Here is a 19,349-nt window from a genome sequence, read left to right as displayed (position 1 = left end):
TTTTGATATCTTTAAGTCACTAATAATAAGGAATTTTACCTTAGCTGCATTTAGCAAACCATTTTTAAAGGTCCTCGATGCACTTCAGCTTCGTACTTTATTTGCATTGACTTTTAAAAAAAATATGATTTGATTCGAGTTTCATTGATGAGTCTGTTGAGATTAAATACGCGTCTGATGGGCAAACTTTTAAGCCAAGCCTGGTATCTATGATTAGTGTATCTACTCATTCAAAATAAATGCAAACTTCAAAATATATATTCTTTTGTTACACTTATTTTACTCTCAAAAATATTCATATGTGTAAGCTTGCTACAAGAATAGGTATAAATAGTTATCAAAGGTACCAGGGTATAAAGACATCTTCTACTCAGCTCCTCCGGTATGTCAATTGAAGTACACCACCAGACAAGAGAGACAAAAGATAACAAAATATTTGAACAGTTCAAAGACCTTTTCATTTATCATCTGATAAAAGTAAAATCACAAAAATACTGAACTTTGAGGAAAACTTAAAACGGAAAGACCATAATCAAATGGCAAATTCAAATGATAAAACACATCAAACGAATGGACAACAACTGTCATATTCTTGACTTGGTACAGGCATTTTCAAACGTAGAAAATGGTTGATTGAACCTGTTTTTTTAGCATTAAACCTCTCACTTGTATGACAGTCGCATCAAATTCCATTAAATTTACAACGTTGTGTGAACAAAACAGACATAATGAGTGAACAAGTCAAAATATTGATTTAGCAGTCATCACTGTGTTACAACCTCAAAACAAACAGTTTATTAACAGAAGAGCACAAAAAGCATCTATCAAATTGATAAAAAAAAACAATACATGCATTGCTTCGTGTATTTGTCGTCATAAAATGTAAACGTCACATATGAAGAAACATTGAATAATTTTGACGTTCGATGTTTTACAAAAAAAATCATATGAGGAATGTCGGTATACAGGGTTTAAAAATCAAAAGTATGTTAAAAAATAATTTCAGAAACAGACCGAGATTTGAAATTATCAAGAAGTTCTTAAGAATTTTTAAGAATCCACATCTGGTTAATACCCCTACGCGAGTAAAATGATGTTGTCGTTCAAAGTATTTTTAACTTTATGATTGAACAGTTAACAATAACATAATGACGTATAATAGAACAATAACATAAGGACATATAATAGAACAATAACATAATGACATAAATTGGAACAATAACATAATGACATATAATAGAACAATAACACTTTGGAGGGATATTAAAAAGTACAGAATCGTATCATATGAAACAAAGAAACACAAAATGTCACACATAAAAAAGAGATCAGCAAAAATGAAAACTTATATAAACACATTGACGGGATTTATAAGTACCGAGTCACGTCATACGGATAACACAGAAATCAAACTACACAGTAAAGGTTATATTTATAATAGAACAAAGACAAATGAAAGAACAATAACGTTGTTAAGATCTATACATAAAACCATCATGTATTATTTTTGAAATTAACTGCAACTTAATTTCAAGAGTAGCTTATTCAAACTACAGGAAAATGAAAATCAAAGCATTGGTATTATTTAATGGAAATCGATTCAAACACTAAATAGGAAATATATTCAAAAGTATTGACTACAGACGGAATGAGAACAATTTAGCTTTTTAACTATTTTGATCTGAGCGTCACTGATGAGTCTTATATATCAAATTATGCGACTGATTCCTGTTTGAATGTTGATGATTCAACACTTCAAACTTCTGTACGTAGACCCTCTGTTAGATAAAAATGCAGTTCAATTGAATGAGTCTTTCATACACCGGATGACGCGTACGCCTGAGTCAAAAATTAACATTTCACATTTAATCGTCCTAAATATGGTTGAATATTGGCCGATGGACGTTATTAATCAATTTTAATCATATTCAGTTTCTTAACAGCATCTCTTAGTAATTGTGTTTTAGTAATTCCGTCGAAGGTAGAGCAAATTTGCAGATTTAACATGGATGTGCTGATATTTAGAGTAGTTTTGAAAATAAAATCTGTGTTCAGCAGTGTATCACATTCACTTGTGATCCATTGCATGGATTGGTTGTAGAGTTGTTCCTTGATAAGACGTACTCATATACTTAACATATCTGTGATTGTATCTGCCGATCCATTACGATATATGTTTAAATAATCTGGGACTAAGTTTTGGGGTAATTGCCTCAAACATGCAGGAAACAGGGGCATTAAAGAGGGACGAAAGATACCAAAGGGACAGTCAAACTCATAAATCGAAAATAAACTGACAACGCCATGGCTAAAAATGACAAACAGACAAACAGACAAACAACAGTGCACATGACACAACATAGAAAACTAAAAAATAGACAACACGAATCCCACCAAAATCTACCGGTGATCTCATGTGCACCGGAATGGTAAGCAGATCCTGCTCCACATGTGGCACCCGTCGTGTTGATTATGTGATAACAAATCCGGTAAATAGTCTAATTCGGTAGGTCACATTCATGAAACGAAAGGGGATTATAGTTACGACGTAAGGAAATTATCCGATATCATTTGTGAAACGGTTATTCCATAATGGTCAACCAACTCGTGATTGCGTCCGTAAAATTTACGAAGGGATGATTTCTACTTTACCTTTTGGAACTCTTGATTTAATAGCGTCCTTGTGAGCAGCAACCCTCTATCAAGAAAATCATGATAGGGAATGCAAGGCCGGAAATATCAATTGGGAGATATATACCCCGTATGCAGGTGCTGCTGGAATATGGCTTCTTAGAAATGGAAAATTCATAATTGGAAAGCTGAAATCATCTCTTTTGTCGTAAAGTTTTGTTTAAAACCGACCGCCATTGTCAATTTACAGATGTAAGTCAAGATATGAGGCCGACTTAACAGTATCTGTAGTATTCGTTATCTCTAGTTCGATGGGATAGATACGTTCAACATAGTCACCAAAATCTATATTATTTAGTGAAAGAACATCATCTATATAGCGGAAAGTACATTTAAAAGATATCGCTAACTTTTTATCTTTCTTCCTAAGAAGTTCCTGCATGATGTTAGCCTCATAATAATAAATAATCACGTCGGCAAGTAGAGGGACACAATTTGTTCACATTGGAATGCCGACAGTCTGTTGAAAAACGCGTCCCCCGAACGTAACAAATGTGTTGTCAATCAAGAAATCAAGCATATTGATAATATCAGTTGATGAGAATTTTTTGTTTAAGGTAGCACAATACAAAGATTTCATAACTCCAACTCCCAAGTTTTAAAATGCTGTAACTTTCTTAATAATGCTTGAAAATTTATAAAAGTGGTAGTTTTGGATAACTAAAAATTATTCTTTCAAATAAGTGCAATGTTAGTATTATGCAACATTTATGTAACCAATTATAATGTTAACGGTGTTTAAAATATTTTGCACCAAAATTCCACTTTCAAATGAAATTAGCTTCTGCATAGGTATTCCTAGAGGGTTAGTTTTATTATATGTTGTTCCTATGGCAATTATCTACAAAAGGGTGTCTCAGATTTCAGATAGTATGTAAAGAACAAATTTTACACCTAATTAAACATTATCTTCTTTTATGTACTAAGGATGTTTACACTAATTACAGATTTATGAGAGAATGGAATCCCATAGGGACAATTTGAAACACCCTTTTGAAGCCCATGATGTGTTGATTAAGATTTCGTTACAATTTTCTGTATAGTTAAAAAGATGATAGAGCTAAATTCATTCAAGTGAACTGACCGAGATTTTGCCACTAATTACATAATAATTGATAACATAATGATTGCATAATAAAAATATTGCATTCATATAAAAGATTAATCTTTTATCTATCTATATGCACCTCTTTTATCATACATTGATGGCTTTGATTGAGTTCGGGTGAAATTATTCCAAGGAGGGATTCCATTTTTTGGGGGGGGCAGTTATTTTTTTCAATTTTTGTTAAGGGATTCATATGGGTTTTTTTTCAAAAATTTTCAAATTTCAAATTTTTGAAAAGTAGAAAGAAGAAACCATCAATTGCACAGTATTTCGCAATAAATTTGTAAGATCTTTGACCACATTGTTTTGTGTTTCAGTAACCTATATTATGTCAACAATCCTAATTCAGACAGTATCAAGCTTGAATATTGGTCCAAATGTCCCAACCGTTTAACCTCTGCGGTCGTATCAGGCTGTGTTCAGCGAAGCAATTTTTTTAAACATACATCAATTTTGTATTAATGTCAAAATATTCCATAGCATACGTAAATTATGTTTTTAGAAAGTCATAACTATTCTGTATAAGTATGTTTTTTAAGATGGACAATTATCGTCACTTCGACATACTTAAGGAAGAATAACATCTTTTATTTTATTAGAAATACTATTAAATATGAAGATTTTAAAACATCTGTTAAATGTATTGTCATTGATACCTTTATATCAGTCTTGCAAAAACCGTCCTTTCTCTCAAATTTGTTCAAAGCATTTAACTTCAATACTCTTTACACTGGTATTGCATTCTTATAAATCTTAAAGACAGATTGAAAAAAAATGAATTCAAATTTTGGTTCATCTATACAAGAAAAGCCAATACAGATCCAAAAATCGTTTTTATAACTAACAAGTTACTTTCAGAAGATGTGTTTATCGAAAACAAATACATGGGATCCAAGTGTTCTCCGGCTTGATTACTTGTTCCATTTTATTTCTAAGACATAACTTATACTTTAACTTTCCTTATTAACGAGGATTAACAAATTTCCTATAATAAAGGATCCTACAAATCAATGTAAAATACAGTCACAGAAATTTTAATCCTTGTATCTATGGTGAGTTTATTTAAAACCACTGAGTCGATGCCACTGATTGTGGAGATTTATTTCCCCGAGGGTATCACCAGCCCAGTATTCAGCCCTCGTGTGTTGACTTGAGTTATCATTGATATGTTCATAATAATACGAGCGACTCTGATAAGTCTTTTGTAGACGAAACGCGCGTCTGGCGTATATATATATGTATATAATTCTAATCCTGGTATACATAATGAGTTTATTTAGACGAATAAGGATATTTTAGAAAAAAATGTTACGAATAAATATAAGTTTTACCTTTAGCTAATTGTGAATTTCATTTTCATAAGTAGTAACATCAGACATGTCATAGCAGCGCCTACACATGCCGTATATATCTACCTGTTGATACATTTTTTTAGGACTAGCGTTACATTTGATGATTTTCTTTGAAGAAGGGTTGTGTTTTTAAAAGTACCTTTTAGCATAAAGGGTATTAAATTGAAGTCATTCGATGAATGTTTTACGGACGGGATCATGTTGATTTTTTATATGATTGTCAGATTACCTAAGATATCCACTTGTCATTGCAACACTCTCGTACTGTTTGCCTAGACAATTACATTGCCTAATGTGACCTATTACTGGATTTGTTTTCGCATTGAAAGACAAAAGACAACACATGGGTTTTATATTGGTTCACGTTGCTGAATCTTTCGATTTATACGATGCTTTGTTAAGATATTGTGGTTTGTATTTTGTCGTTGTCGTCACATTTGTGGCTTTGATGGAAACAAATATTCATCAGGGAAAGCAGTAAATAATTCAATGACGGCAGTATAATATTCTGGTGGTTCAAGGAAGGGCAATTATCACATATTATAGATGGAAGCGTGGCATCAAACATATAAGACTGATCAATCCATCCCTACATTGTACGCATGAACTTTTTACATTCTAAAATATTGGTCTTAAACAACAATATTTTGCGTTTTTTTTTTGTTTGTTTTTTTGTTCTAATTGATCCGCTTTCTTGGTTGCGAATTATATGTCCTCATTAGATATGACGTTGAAAAATTATATTTTTCATGATGTTTTTTTGGTGAAAACGGAACGTATTATGACATAATTTTGACGTCATCCGCTATATAAACTCATGTTTTTCATATCTTTTTCTTGCCTTAATACATTTCAAAATGTTATGTGCAAATTAGAAACAGTCGCATTAACTCCTTGTTTAAGCAATAACACAACGTTCCCAAAATGTGTACCTCTGTACAGAAAAAGATGTGCTTTACCACAGTTTGTAAGTTATTATTTCCATTTCTATGTAGCAAAATTCCAACAGCGCCTTCATACGGAGTATATATCTCGCAAATGAAACGACATTCCAAGAGTTGTATTTCCTATCATGATTTCCTTAATAAAGGATTGCTGCTCAAAAGAAAACTAGTAAACCAAGAGTTCCAAATAGTGAAGTTGAAATCATCAAATCGTTAATTTTACGGACGCCATCACAAGTTGGTCGACGGCTATGTCAGTTTATTTTCAATCTATGAGTTTGTCCCTCTGGTATCTTTTGTCCCTCATTTAGAAACTAAGATAAAAAAAACAGTAAAAAAGGACTGAGCCATTGAATAAATAAATGTAATTCGTATTGATCAAAGAGAGACGAAAGATACCAAAGGGACAGTCAAACTCATAAATCTTAAACAAACTGACAACGCCATAGCTAAAAATGAAAAAGACAAACAGAAAAACAATAGTACACATGACACAACATAGAAAACTAAAAAATAAACAACACGAACCCCACCAAAAACTGGGGGTGATCTCAGGTGCTCCGGAAGGGTAAGCAGATCCTGCTCCACATGTGGCACCCGTTGTGTTGCTTATGTGATTACAAATCCGGTAAATAGTCTAATTCGGTAGGTCACATGCATGAAAGGGAAGGGGATTGTAGTTACGACGTAAGGAACATATCCGATATCATTTATGAAACGGTTATTCCATAACCGTCAACCAACTCGTGATGGCGTCCGTAAAATTTACGAAGGGATGATTTCAACTTCACCATTTGGAACTCTTGGTTTAATAGCTTGCTTGTGATCAGTAACCCTCTATCAAGAAAATCATGATAGGAAATGCAAGCACGGGAATATCGTATCAATTGGGAGATATATACCCCGTATGCAGGTGCTGCTGGAATGTTGCTACTTAGAAATGGAAAGTTCACAATTGGAAAGCTGAAAGCATCTCTTTTGTCGTAAAGTTTTGTTTTCAACCGACCCTCATTGTCAATTTCTAGATGTAAGTCAAGATATGAAGCCGACTAAACTGTATCTGTAGTATCCTTTATCTCCAATTCGATGGGATAGATGCGTTCTACATAGTCACCAAATTTTGAATTGTTTAGTGAAAGAACGTCATTTCATTTAATATAATTAGTGTCTTATAATGAACATTTGTTTCAACTATTTCGTGTAAGCTATTGGATGTGTTTAAATCATAGATATATAACATATGAATACCGGTAAACTTATGTTACCTTTTTAAGTAAGTGTGAGTTTAAGAAAATATATTGTTATTCTTATAGAAAACATTGAAAAACATCACGAAGTACTCTCGACAAAATGCAGAGAAGAAATCCAAACAACAGTGACACAAGAGAGTGGCAATACTAGGCTTCACAGCGAAGACCAGCACCGTGCAATTGATTCAAAACTGGCAGGTATTGTCTTGGTTATGATTACATATTAGAGAAAAATACCAATAGAAAGACTGCTTTCGTATGAATTTGACTTCAAGTGAAATCTTTATATGTTGACGAGACAAGTCTATATAAAAGGTAAAATAACTGAAAGATATCATACTTTGTCTAGATGTTGTTGTAAAAGATCATACACTTATTTCAACCATAAAGGATATTCAAATTCATTAGTTGAAAGTAAATAGGCTAGACCATTCCAAACTAATCAACAAAAACACTTTTACCAGTTATCAAAGCAAAACATTAAAAAAAAAATGACTGAGCAATCCGAAACTTGCAAAAGCTAACACAGATTTAAGTTGACTGTGCGTCAAATGTTTAATGTGTTGTGTTAGTTTAAACATATTTATTTATAGTGGATTGGGAAACAAGTTTTGCAACTTATATCAATCCCTTTCCACTTTGTGTTGTGTTGCTTACGACAGTACAAATTCGATGAGTCCCATTCAATGATGACACTTGCGTGTAAAACAGGATCGGAAAGTTGCATTTGCAATTGGAACATGTCAATTATCATCGGTGAAACAGATATTCCATAATGGCCCAGCGAGTTGTGATGACATGTTTAAAAAACGTAGATAATTTAAATTTACAGCCTAGAACCCTGAGCTAAATGTTTCCGTGTGGATAGCATTCTTTTATCAAACCAACCATAATAATAAAAAAACAAACCCTTTAAATTATCGCATTATTTCTAAGAAATAGACTGCATTGTAGTGATTTTGACATTGGCAAGAAAATTCACAATTGGGTAGCTGAAATCATATTTTTTGACGTTCATTTTGTTCTCAACTGACCCTCCTTGTCAATTGTTAATCTTCATTAAGATATGAAATAGACTAATCTGTATCGGTTGTAACATCTATATAAAGTTCGATGTGAAAGAGGCGTTGAACGTAGTCACCAGGCTTACGAATATATACATCATCTGTAAAGCGTAACTGCGAGTTCCAGGATAATGCCAGCTTTTTTATTATTCTTCCTTACAAACTAATGTATACAGTCGCCATGACGAGGAGTACAATTGTCTCCCGTGGTTGATATTTACGTGTGTATGTATATGTAATACCGGCGTCACACATCAGCGTATAGCTTCGACGTACGCTGGGAGTGGTTAAAAACTATATACGCTGCCAATACGCTAGTACTTTTAGATGCATTCAACCTGTCAATCATATCGTGTTAACAACGAGCTGGGACGATAATCCGTGCTTTCGGTGTGTCTGGGGCGTTTTATTATAGGGTGTTTGTTACAAACACCCCCACAAATACGTTTTAGTTATAGGCGAACGATCATTAAACGTGTCTCAAACTTATCTGTAACGTTTTTAACGCGCTTGTACCATATGTATTACGTGCGTGTATCGTACAGGTATACGCTAGACACACGATTGAGCTGGATGAAAAATTTTAAGCTGCATAACAATTTCCTGCAGTTATAGCCTTCACCAAACGTATACCTTTGCATTTCGACGTACTTCAAACTTATGAAACACACGTTTAACGAATGCTTAGCGTTCCTCTGGCGTAAAACTAACGTATACCGACTTTGTCAATTTTCTCTGTATGTCTGGTGCACGCCGGTCTATACGCTAATATGTAACGCCGGCATAAAGGAACAACAGCTGTGTGCAAGATTGCTAATTCGTTTATTTATGCATACATTTATAAAAAAATATATCAATAGAGAATAGTTCATTAATTATTGAATGTCGATATGTATTTGGTATCAATATCTATAGTTATCTTTGCAATTTCGTAAAGAGAGTGAACAAAGAGTTTGTCAAACGGTGATTCAGTCCCAAGGAAGATTGGAGGACAAACTAATTGAAGAGCAACATAAAACCAGGAACCATACTGTGGAACTCAAAGCAGGTATCTTAAATTATGCTATATCGCTTATATTATCAATATCTATGTATTTTAATATACCATATTTACACAAAACACTTCCAATCTGCAATCTAACGGTATAACTATATCTGGCTATATAAGAATGGAAAGTTATCATTAGTTCTAGGTACTTGGGGACAATATTTTGAACCCTCCCCCTGTTATTTTATTTTTCTGATAATTTCATTGTTTTCCCGTCTTTCTTTGTATTTACTTAGGGACAGGAAACTTTTTTTTTTAGCCCTCCCCTTTTTTCTTAATTCCGTTATATTTTGTTTTCTGTTAATTATTTACGCGTTCTTTCTGAACACTATGAACATACATATTATATTATAAATAAATTGTATTTATAATTTATTTGTGACCGCCGTTGATAGTGAACTTTGATTACATGTAAATAGCATATACAAATTATTCTTAGGATACGTATACATGTATGATCATAGTATAAAGCAAACCGCGAAATAATTGTCCTGTCCCCAAGTATTTATAAAAATGTATGTGTACTTTAAAACAGTCCTAAACGGAAGTCTTGTCTATGACTTAACAGTTCGTGCCATGACGGAAAGAATATCCGGACGCCTTTATTTCTGTTTTTCTCCCAAAATAAAAAATACTGAATACTCATAAGCCAGGATGACAAATGCGTCTTTGAATGGTACCTATATATAGTAGGCATGCTTACTAATTTATTGTGGAAGACTTCTTGTCTCAATCGTAATAATACTATAGTTGATATATAAAATCCAGGGATCATTTATCTTGTCAAGATTTTTTTAATTTGATGTTGTCAAAAGGATTTGGCTAAATTTTGGATTTTAATGGTGAAACCGAAGTCATACTTTCCAAAAAATTAAAGATATGATTTAGTGGGTCTTATTCAAAAATTCTGTCAACGACTATCAACAAATGATTATTGAGGCGACAAACAGGTCCATTTGATAGTAATATAAAATTAAATTTTATTTGTCACCGGATATAAAACACCTACGAAAACAATGATTAAAAACATTACAGAAGCATCAAAATGTATCATAAAATATAAATTTTGTTATATTCCTGAGTATATTTAATATATCAATATGAAATGCTGATTATGAATACGTCAGTATTGCATTTGTCTTTTAAATGTTCTAGATCTAATAGAAGAGAATAGAATTCTGAAAGGTAAATATGAATAGAAATATACAAAAATCGCTTGTAATCTTTAAAACGTTAAATAAGTCACATTATCTTCCTTCTTATAGATTCATAGAGATATGATTGGTTAATGGACTACACGTGGTGACTATGTACATGTATATTTGATATAGGGTGTCCTAAAAAAATACAGAGTAAGCAACCATACATGGTTAGTTACCATATGGGGTTAGAAAGGATTTACTTCCCTTTCAAAACAAAAATGATGCCACAACGTAGGCCTTCATAAAAACAACACGGTATTGATGAAAATTCTGAAACGATTCAACAGACGAAGAAATTGATGATGAAGGTTGAAACATTGTTAGTATTGTTATTAAGGGTTTCGGAGTAAATCTTCAGAATGTTTAGGAATCTGAATCTCATGAGCAACACTGTTTGAATTAACCTCATTCCCATCTTTCGGAAAGCCATGTTTTACGGTACAATAAATACATTCTTTTCCAATCACTTAATGGAGTTTTTGATCAGTTGGGAGTATTTCTAAGTAACGGAATTGATCATTCTCCGCATATCCATATCATCTCAGAGAATTAAAATTTATGACGAAAATTGAAAATGAATTGAAAAAAGTAATAAAAATTATCATGAAAATGGTTTTTATCAATGTAGTTTTCAGCAGCACAGCTTTTCCGAAAAGCTATAAATCTGTAGCAAATCGTTGAGTAAGGTGGTCTGAATTTTTTTAATTTAAGATAAATGTGGAATTTTAATACTAACTGAACGGAAAAGGGAGAACGTCGCTTACATATATATTTAATTATTCTGCCACTCATTTCAATAAATATCTAAGAAGGTTGTGTATATTTTCTCTGTAAGTAAGATTAAGTGGACTTATTTGCACACATGTATTTCAAACATTATCTGACAATTAGAAGAACACAGGACGTCAGTGTTACACAGAAAGCTCTCCCTCAAATGGGCGGTTCCTGATGACATAAATGCATTCAATGAATTTACCCTATGGCATTTTGATAATTTCCATCTATGAGTCATTGATATAGGAATATGTCCATATCGAAGTAAGATTTGACTTCTTGATCAAACAAAAACTAGATAGTTGCATCTCAATGGATATGTTCTTTTCTGTATTTGTTCTCTCTGTTTTACAATGGTATGGACATGCAATCTAGATTAACATTGCAGTTGCAGTTAAAACCTGAATTTTCTGAAAATGTCAAAATTTGTAAACGAACTATCTATATGGAAGTCTACTGCACTTTAAACAACATAAAGCAAATGAAAAATGTCTACACACTATGGACTAATTTATGTTCGTTGGTACCAACTTCCGTAGATAATAGAAAACTTGTTTCTTTGTGGATATTCAATTTCTGGTTTTGCCGAAGTCTGCATCAGATTAAGAGAAAATTTAAAATTAGTTGAGCATTTGATTTCGTGGTTTACGAATAATATATATCAACAGTATGTGCATAATGTTACAGCTAAGCTAGTAGCATAAAACAAGGTGAAGACGGCATTAAACGTAAGCAGCCAATAATTACTTAATTAAACAAATATAGAGGTAAACATTTTTTCTTGATATAAATTTTATTCATCATAGATATAGGAGGATGTGGTGTTCATTTTGACCTTCATTTTAGATGAAGTTATGGATGTGAAGACAGAACTAAAAGAATTGAAGACAATTTTGATAGGTTACATTGGTAAACAAAAGGTTGACCTTGTTATCAACACTGATCAAATAGGAAAGTCTACAGAATCGCCAGGTAAGAAACTAAGATTGTCTCTCAACTAGAACAAAAACATAAGATATCATTTTCAAACATACTATGGGTACTACAGAACATAATAAAATGGGGAAATGCGTAACATTTTAAGTTAAACAAACTTTAGGCATTGAACAATAGGCTGTATTGCGAAGTTTAAATAAACAGTTTGATAGTTATTACTAAATTAGAAGTTATGAATTAGAAGTTATAGCATCAAAGCTAAATAGCACACATTATACATTTCTATTTCAGATACAAGAAAAGTCGGCTTCACTGCTAAAGTTAATCAAACACACATGACTGCAGACGAAGAAAATGAAATCATTGAAAAACTTCCGCCAGAAGTTGAAATTCAAACTAACAATGAAGGCTTACCAGACGCAGCAGTGACAGAAACAATCGAAATTACTGGAAAAAAAGTCAACAGCATCATTTTAGAATTGAAAGCTACTCCTGGAATTTTACATAGTGTAGAAACCTTTAAAGCAGCCATCCTTTCATTAGTTCAAGTTATACAAAAAGCGGGTGGAATTGACGCAGATATTGAAGATACTGTTACTGTTAATTTGAAGTTTGAAAGTCCTCTTACAGAAGGTATGTATCTCCGTAACTCATTAACAGAAATACTGGTTATAATATATACAAAAAGATAGGTGTTTTATTCTTAGTGATGCATTACAATTAAATGAAGTAAATAAATATTCATCATGCTGTTTCAGCTAATCAGAGATGCAGGTTTATCTTTTTATTTTGGCAATGAATGGTTAAAAGCAGCTTTTAGTTCAAAATTGAAGGTATCAAATATGCCGAGGCAACGAAAATTTAAATTCGTCAAAGTCAGGATGACAACACCATAGTTTTAGAAAGCAGTTAAAATAACAGATGCAAGATAACCGACAAACGCTTTAAAATCTAAAAAAAATCTCTTTATGTTAATAGTGGGTCACTTTGGGTGATGCATGGCAAAATTGTATTCGGCATTGCAATGTTGATCAACATATAATAAGACAACCATATTGTGACATTTGAATAATAAGACACCTGCTTCACTAAAACGCCCTTTAACTGATCAAAACGAAAGTACTATTATATCTAAGTGTATGTTTTATCTTAACCGCATAATGAAATATTCGTGTTATAAAAAGTAAAATCACAAGAAATACTAAACTCCAAAAATTAAAAAAGGAAAGTTCTTAATCAAATTTTTAGTATACATTCTGTAACCCAGTCAATACTTTCAATGACTTAGGTTTGCAATCACACTTTCCTTTTCGTGAATGAAATATTTAAACTCTGAAATATGGAAAACGATTAAATCAGTATATGTCTCTCATACATGTTTTTAAATGGATAATTGATATGCTACCTTTGCAGTTCTCCTGTATTTAATATTGTAATTGAAACAGACATCACATGACTTTAAAGATAAACGATCCAAGTACATAAACAACAGGAAAGGTTCTACATACATAGTTATTTGAATTTGTCAAAGGAACTGAATTTCAAATTGATAGGATATACTTATTATATAATCTTTATTGAATTATTATTTACAACACACACACATACATGTAGTACCATACCTTGGAGCACATTTTATTTTGTTTTAGTCTTTAAAGTTTATGTAGGATGCACAGTTTATTCACAGTAAATCTACATGTGGTATGGGCTTTGATGATCGTTGCAGTCCGTATGGTGACCTATAGTTGTTAATTTCTGTGTCATTTGGGCTCTTGTAGAGAGTTGTCTCATTTGGCAATTATACCACATCTTCGATTTATATATATATATATGTAGGACTTTAAAGTGCGATGGTACTCTAAAGTGCGATGGTCACATTAAAGTGCGATGGTCTACGCTAAGGTACGATGGTGACTCACGCTAAAGTACGATGGTTGTTTGTTTGCTAAAGTGCGATGGAAAAATAGAGTAAGGTTCAAGAGCACTAATGTTAAAAAAAAAGTCGTTTTGCAAAATCTAGTTTGCTATGATATAAACTATAATGCCATAGGCTTTTACTTAACCGGTAGCCTTATGTGACTGTTTCTAAATTTAGAAGACTGGCCTGGTAATAATTGCTTGAAAGGTTACTTAGGTGTCACAAAATATTATATTTCCTTTAAATGATTTTTTAACAATTCGGGGTTATTGGATTGATTGTTGGTAGCTTAACGTCCAGTGGGAAATATTTCATGAATTTCCAGAACGAGGGGCGTATTGGGTAATTGATGTTACAGCCTATTAATGTAAACACGTCCCCTTAAAGTTGTCAGTTGCAAATAAAAAAATCGTTCATTGTCGGAATAAATAAAATTATTTGTACATGTACAAGCTTTAATTTAAATGCGACAGAAAGGGGTTGTTGTTTGAGCTTTCCCCTTTTTCGTAGCGAGTACATGTTATATTTTACTACACAGCACACACTGGTGTTTTAATGGACAATTTATGATCCACGCTTGAAAACGTGTTCCTTTATTTTACCGACGTTTATACTCTTCAATAAAATCGACAATATTTTAACGTAAACGTAAACATTTATATGCGTCTGTTCGCTTCCATTATTTATTTCATCTTCCGGCATGTTCATTTTTGGTTTGTATAAACGACTGTTAACGTCATAATCCAACTATGTTGCGTAAGTCTATACTTTCGCGGACCATCGCACTTTAGCTTATAGAGGCATCTGACTTTAGCGTAGACCATCGAGCTTCAGCATGACATCGTACTTAACGTCCCCATCGTACTTTAGGGTCTTACATATATAACGGCGGTATTGAGTACTTTCGTATTGTGTTTTTGTAGATCAGTTTGCAGTTGTAAAATGTTTATTCGCAAAAGAATGGAATACCGACAATGATACAACACAACTTCCTGGTGAGTATTTATCTACAGGAAATGTCGAAAAATTATGTTCCGACCGGAACTGGACACTTACTCACAAAAAGGTACAACAATCAACCAATTTTAAAAAAAAACTGTTCTATAATTGTTTACTGGAAGTGACATACAGCAAAACATGTTAGTCGATATTCAAAATGTGTTATCTGTCAAAAAGTGGTCGAAAAAGACCAACTAAAGTGAATAAAGTTCAAGACGTCAATAATATAAAATTATAGCTGTTTTCTAATAGGTCTATATGATATCAACACAAGCGCACAAAAAGAAAATTGTAACATCACTCAACTGTTTGTTTAATTCAGGTACGTCCATTAAAGAAGCAGATATGATGGCAATAAACAGAAGTTTTAACTCGAGTTTTACGCTCATCCTTTTCGTAAGCAAAACAATGTATTAACGTGCAATAGCTCACTTTATTTCATATAAAATAAGATAACTCTAAGGTATTAAGTGCCATGTCATGTATTATCTATATATACATTTTATTAATCGAAATGTAGGATTTCCAAAATATTATGAGGAATGATTCGTTTTCAAAAAAATTATAAAGGGGAAAAGTGATGAATTCTAGTGTTATACTTTTCTTACTTCCTTTCAATAATGTTTTTGAATACTTATCATTATCATTATTTTTGAAAGAAACATCAGAAGTTTTCGAGCTTGAAACCACAAAACCTCTAGCAAAAACATTTTGTCAGTTGTGTCACAACAAGGACAAGAGAATCAAGGCCCTAGAGGAACAGAACGAAAAACATGAAATAGTCATCAAGAGAAATATGCTAGGTTTGTACAATAAACATAATAACGTGTTAAATCGCTTAATATTAACATGTTCTTATATACAATAAACGTGAGAGCATTGCAGTTTAGAACAGCGCTACCGTTTATACAATGACTGTTTCTTCAGTAATATTAGAGACCAAAATATATTACAGTTCAAATTAAAAAGATGCTCAACAAAATGAATAAACGGTTTAGCCAGATCCGGATGAGGAACAAGCGCTTTAGATAAGGAAGTAATGTTCTTTAAATAAGAATAATTTACCTATTGTGTCTGTTTGTTTTGTTCACGCATCCGTGACAATATAATGAAATTTGATGCGACTGTCATACAAGTGAGAGGTTTAGCTAGCTATTAAACCAGGTTCAATCCACCATTTTCTACATTTGAAAATGCCTGTACCAAGTCAGGGATATGATAGTTCTTGTCCATTCGTTTTTGATGCGTTTTGTCATTTGATTTTGCCATGTGATTATGGACTTCCCGAATTGATTTTCCTCTGAGTTCAGTATTTTTGTGATTTTACTTTTTCCATATTATGAAACAGCAAATTGTCAAAAACGCGACACTTGTATTTTCATGTCAGTACCAATGTAATGACTGCTAGTTGTTTAGAGGTAACATCAAAATGTACACAGCAAGATCGGATGCGTACCAGAACATACTGACATATAAACACATGTCTGAATTACTGAAATGAATCCCAAACGATTTGATACGATAAAATACTTTTCTATTTTCATATTTTCTACAGTTATCACTATACATCTCTGAAGCATGGAAGGTGTAAAATTAACGCAATATCGTCTAGCCTCAGTGACAGACGTTTTGACATACATAAAGCAATGCGATAAAAAGTACATGAAAATAACACTTAATAAATGGATGTTTAACTGCATGAAAATAAGAAACATATTAAGAAATAACCTTAAATAGATTTAGTTTTTATATTTTTAGTTATATTCTAATTCGTCACCTCAAACGCATGTAAAGTATTTATAGAATAAAAACAAACACTTGTTACATAGGAATAGCTCGCTAGCATGTTCAGCTTACTGTTAAATTTTATTAAAACAAAATATTGAGTCCCGATGTCATGATATCGGTAACACCGCTGCGTAGTACACGACAGCCTACAAAATAGAAAAACAAAACCAGAAATCATATATACATATAAATCTTAATAATCAAACAAACAATGTCCTACTGATAGTATAAATATCTATCTATCTATGCGTGAAAACATTTCAAGTATACAAGCATCTTAATCCGGGTCGGGGGAGGGGGGTCTTTACCTAAACTAAGCTGCCTTACTGAACGGTATACGAGCTTCGAATGACCATATATCTTAAATTACTTAAACAAGACAACTATACGCGCTTTCAAAATCCCGTGCTATTTACATAACAAATATCATACTCAATATATTTACGCAATACGACAAATATTGACCAATCCGAAATATTATATATTTAAAACACAAACCTGTTTATCCAATATAAACACCATTAGATGACCACTATGCGGACACACAATCACGTGTGATTGTTTACATAATAGAAACACGTGTATGCTCAACTTTAATAAATACATTTATATTCTAATTCGTCACCTCAAACGCATATAAAGTATTTATAAAATAAAAACGAACACTAGTTACATGGGAATAGCCCACCAGCATGTGCAGCTATTTTCGACAAAACAAAGAAAGGCGCAAATGTGTGTTTTTTTAATTCCTAAATATTTAGTTACTGTCAGACGTTCACTGATGTTCTCTTTGACATATCTGTCCTTAGCCCGGTCTGATTTCCAGCGACCATGTTTTTTGAAGATTCGATCTTCCACATGCGCGTTTGCACAAGCAGTGGCGCCTCCGGACCGGTAAATATCAGTTTTACTACTCTCTATCAGTAAAACGATGTACGAATCATGGCAAACAATATTATTTCTTGTCAGATTTGCTAATTCTGAATACCTCAAAAATCCAGCAAAACTTATAAGGCACATACATGCTATTCTAACATCTTTAAGATTAGATTTATCGTTACCATAAAGCATAACAATGTGATGCAAAATTTCTGGTGTTATAGGTTCTTTCTTAACCACAATGTGTCCAACAGATCTCAAAGATCCTTCCTTCACAGAACTAACCAAATCCGATTTACACGGATTTTCAACTCCGGCTAATCTATGAGCCCAACTTATAGCATAAAAAGCTTTATTTATGCTGCTAGTAGATTTACCAATATTAGTCAAATAAAATAAATACGATGCGACAGAAATAACTGAAGCAGGTAACGTGTTTGAAATATTAATAGATAAATACCACTTACAAAAAGCGTTGAAAACATAGCTATACTGTCGTTGAGTGTTAGCTGCTCTAGATGACAAACAAAAGGAAGGTATCTGGTCTACAAGAAAATTAAACAAGTATTCATATAAATTATTATAATAAAATGCATATGACATTGACAATCAACCATGCCTACTACAATATCATACTACAACATATGATACTAGGGCCATGTCGCTAAAAATCCTTCATCTTTCACATTCTCAACTGAGTAATATGTACAATGTAAAATCTCAGTCACCATGCCTCTGCAATACCGAAATTGATATCAGGACCATGTGAAACATCACAGACTAGCGTCTAGTCTAACTGCGAGAACAGTTGATAAAAAATTTCAGTTTCAAAGATACACTTCGGACTACTTCCTTTTGAATAGATTATATTCGTTTCTTTAAATTCTAGCACATCTTTAACATAAGCTTTGTAAGTCAAGTTTTTATTAAAAATATATGACCAGAATGGCGCAGACACCCATCGTGGGACAATCAAAGACCCTTTAGCATTACAGTAAATCAGATGTTTAATTGTGCGTATAACTGACTAAATAGGGGGGACAAGCCAATTATTTTCTCCATGCCAATTTTGTGTAAACGCATCTACAGCTTCTGCGGTCGGATTCCAGAAAAGTGAGTTAAACCTTTTTGTCTTGTTATTCATCACGCTAGCAAACCTGTCAACAGTAAAAGGTCCCCATAAACTTTCTAAAAATTCAACAAATTCATTTGAAATTTGCCAATCCTCATGATCACTCATTTTGCTAATGTAATCTGCCTTTGAATTCAATGTGCGGGGAATCCATTGTAATTCAATGAATATATTGTGCTCTTTACAAATACAAAATATAGAATGGGTAAGATTTTGTAAATCTTCCTTCATGCTTCCAGCTTGTACTATACGTACACAGTTTTG

The 19,349-nt window shown here is 32.7% G+C and overlaps 1 protein-coding gene across 1 annotated transcript in view; it reads left to right on the top strand.

Annotated features, from left to right (window-relative positions):
- Positions 1 to 19,349, top strand: part of LOC143055299 (uncharacterized) — a 179,023-nt gene that overhangs the window by 130,901 nt on the left and 28,773 nt on the right. The window contains exons 5-10 of the mRNA XM_076228437.1: positions 9,347 to 9,457; positions 10,613 to 10,642; positions 12,280 to 12,405; positions 12,661 to 13,002; positions 15,211 to 15,282; positions 15,946 to 16,089. Coding sequence (XP_076084552.1) covers positions 9,347 to 9,457; positions 10,613 to 10,642; positions 12,280 to 12,405; positions 12,661 to 13,002; positions 15,211 to 15,282; positions 15,946 to 16,089 — 825 coding nt within the window. The remainder of the gene's footprint in view (positions 1 to 9,346; positions 9,458 to 10,612; positions 10,643 to 12,279; positions 12,406 to 12,660; positions 13,003 to 15,210; positions 15,283 to 15,945; positions 16,090 to 19,349) is intronic.

The sequence above is a fragment of the Mytilus galloprovincialis genome, chromosome 12 (assembly GCF_965363235.1).
Source record: "Mytilus galloprovincialis chromosome 12, xbMytGall1.hap1.1, whole genome shotgun sequence".
In the NCBI taxonomy this organism is placed as follows: Eukaryota; Metazoa; Mollusca; class Bivalvia; order Mytilida; family Mytilidae; genus Mytilus; species Mytilus galloprovincialis.
Note: the sequence above shows the minus strand (reverse complement) of the source record. Positions and strands in the feature narration are given on the sequence as shown.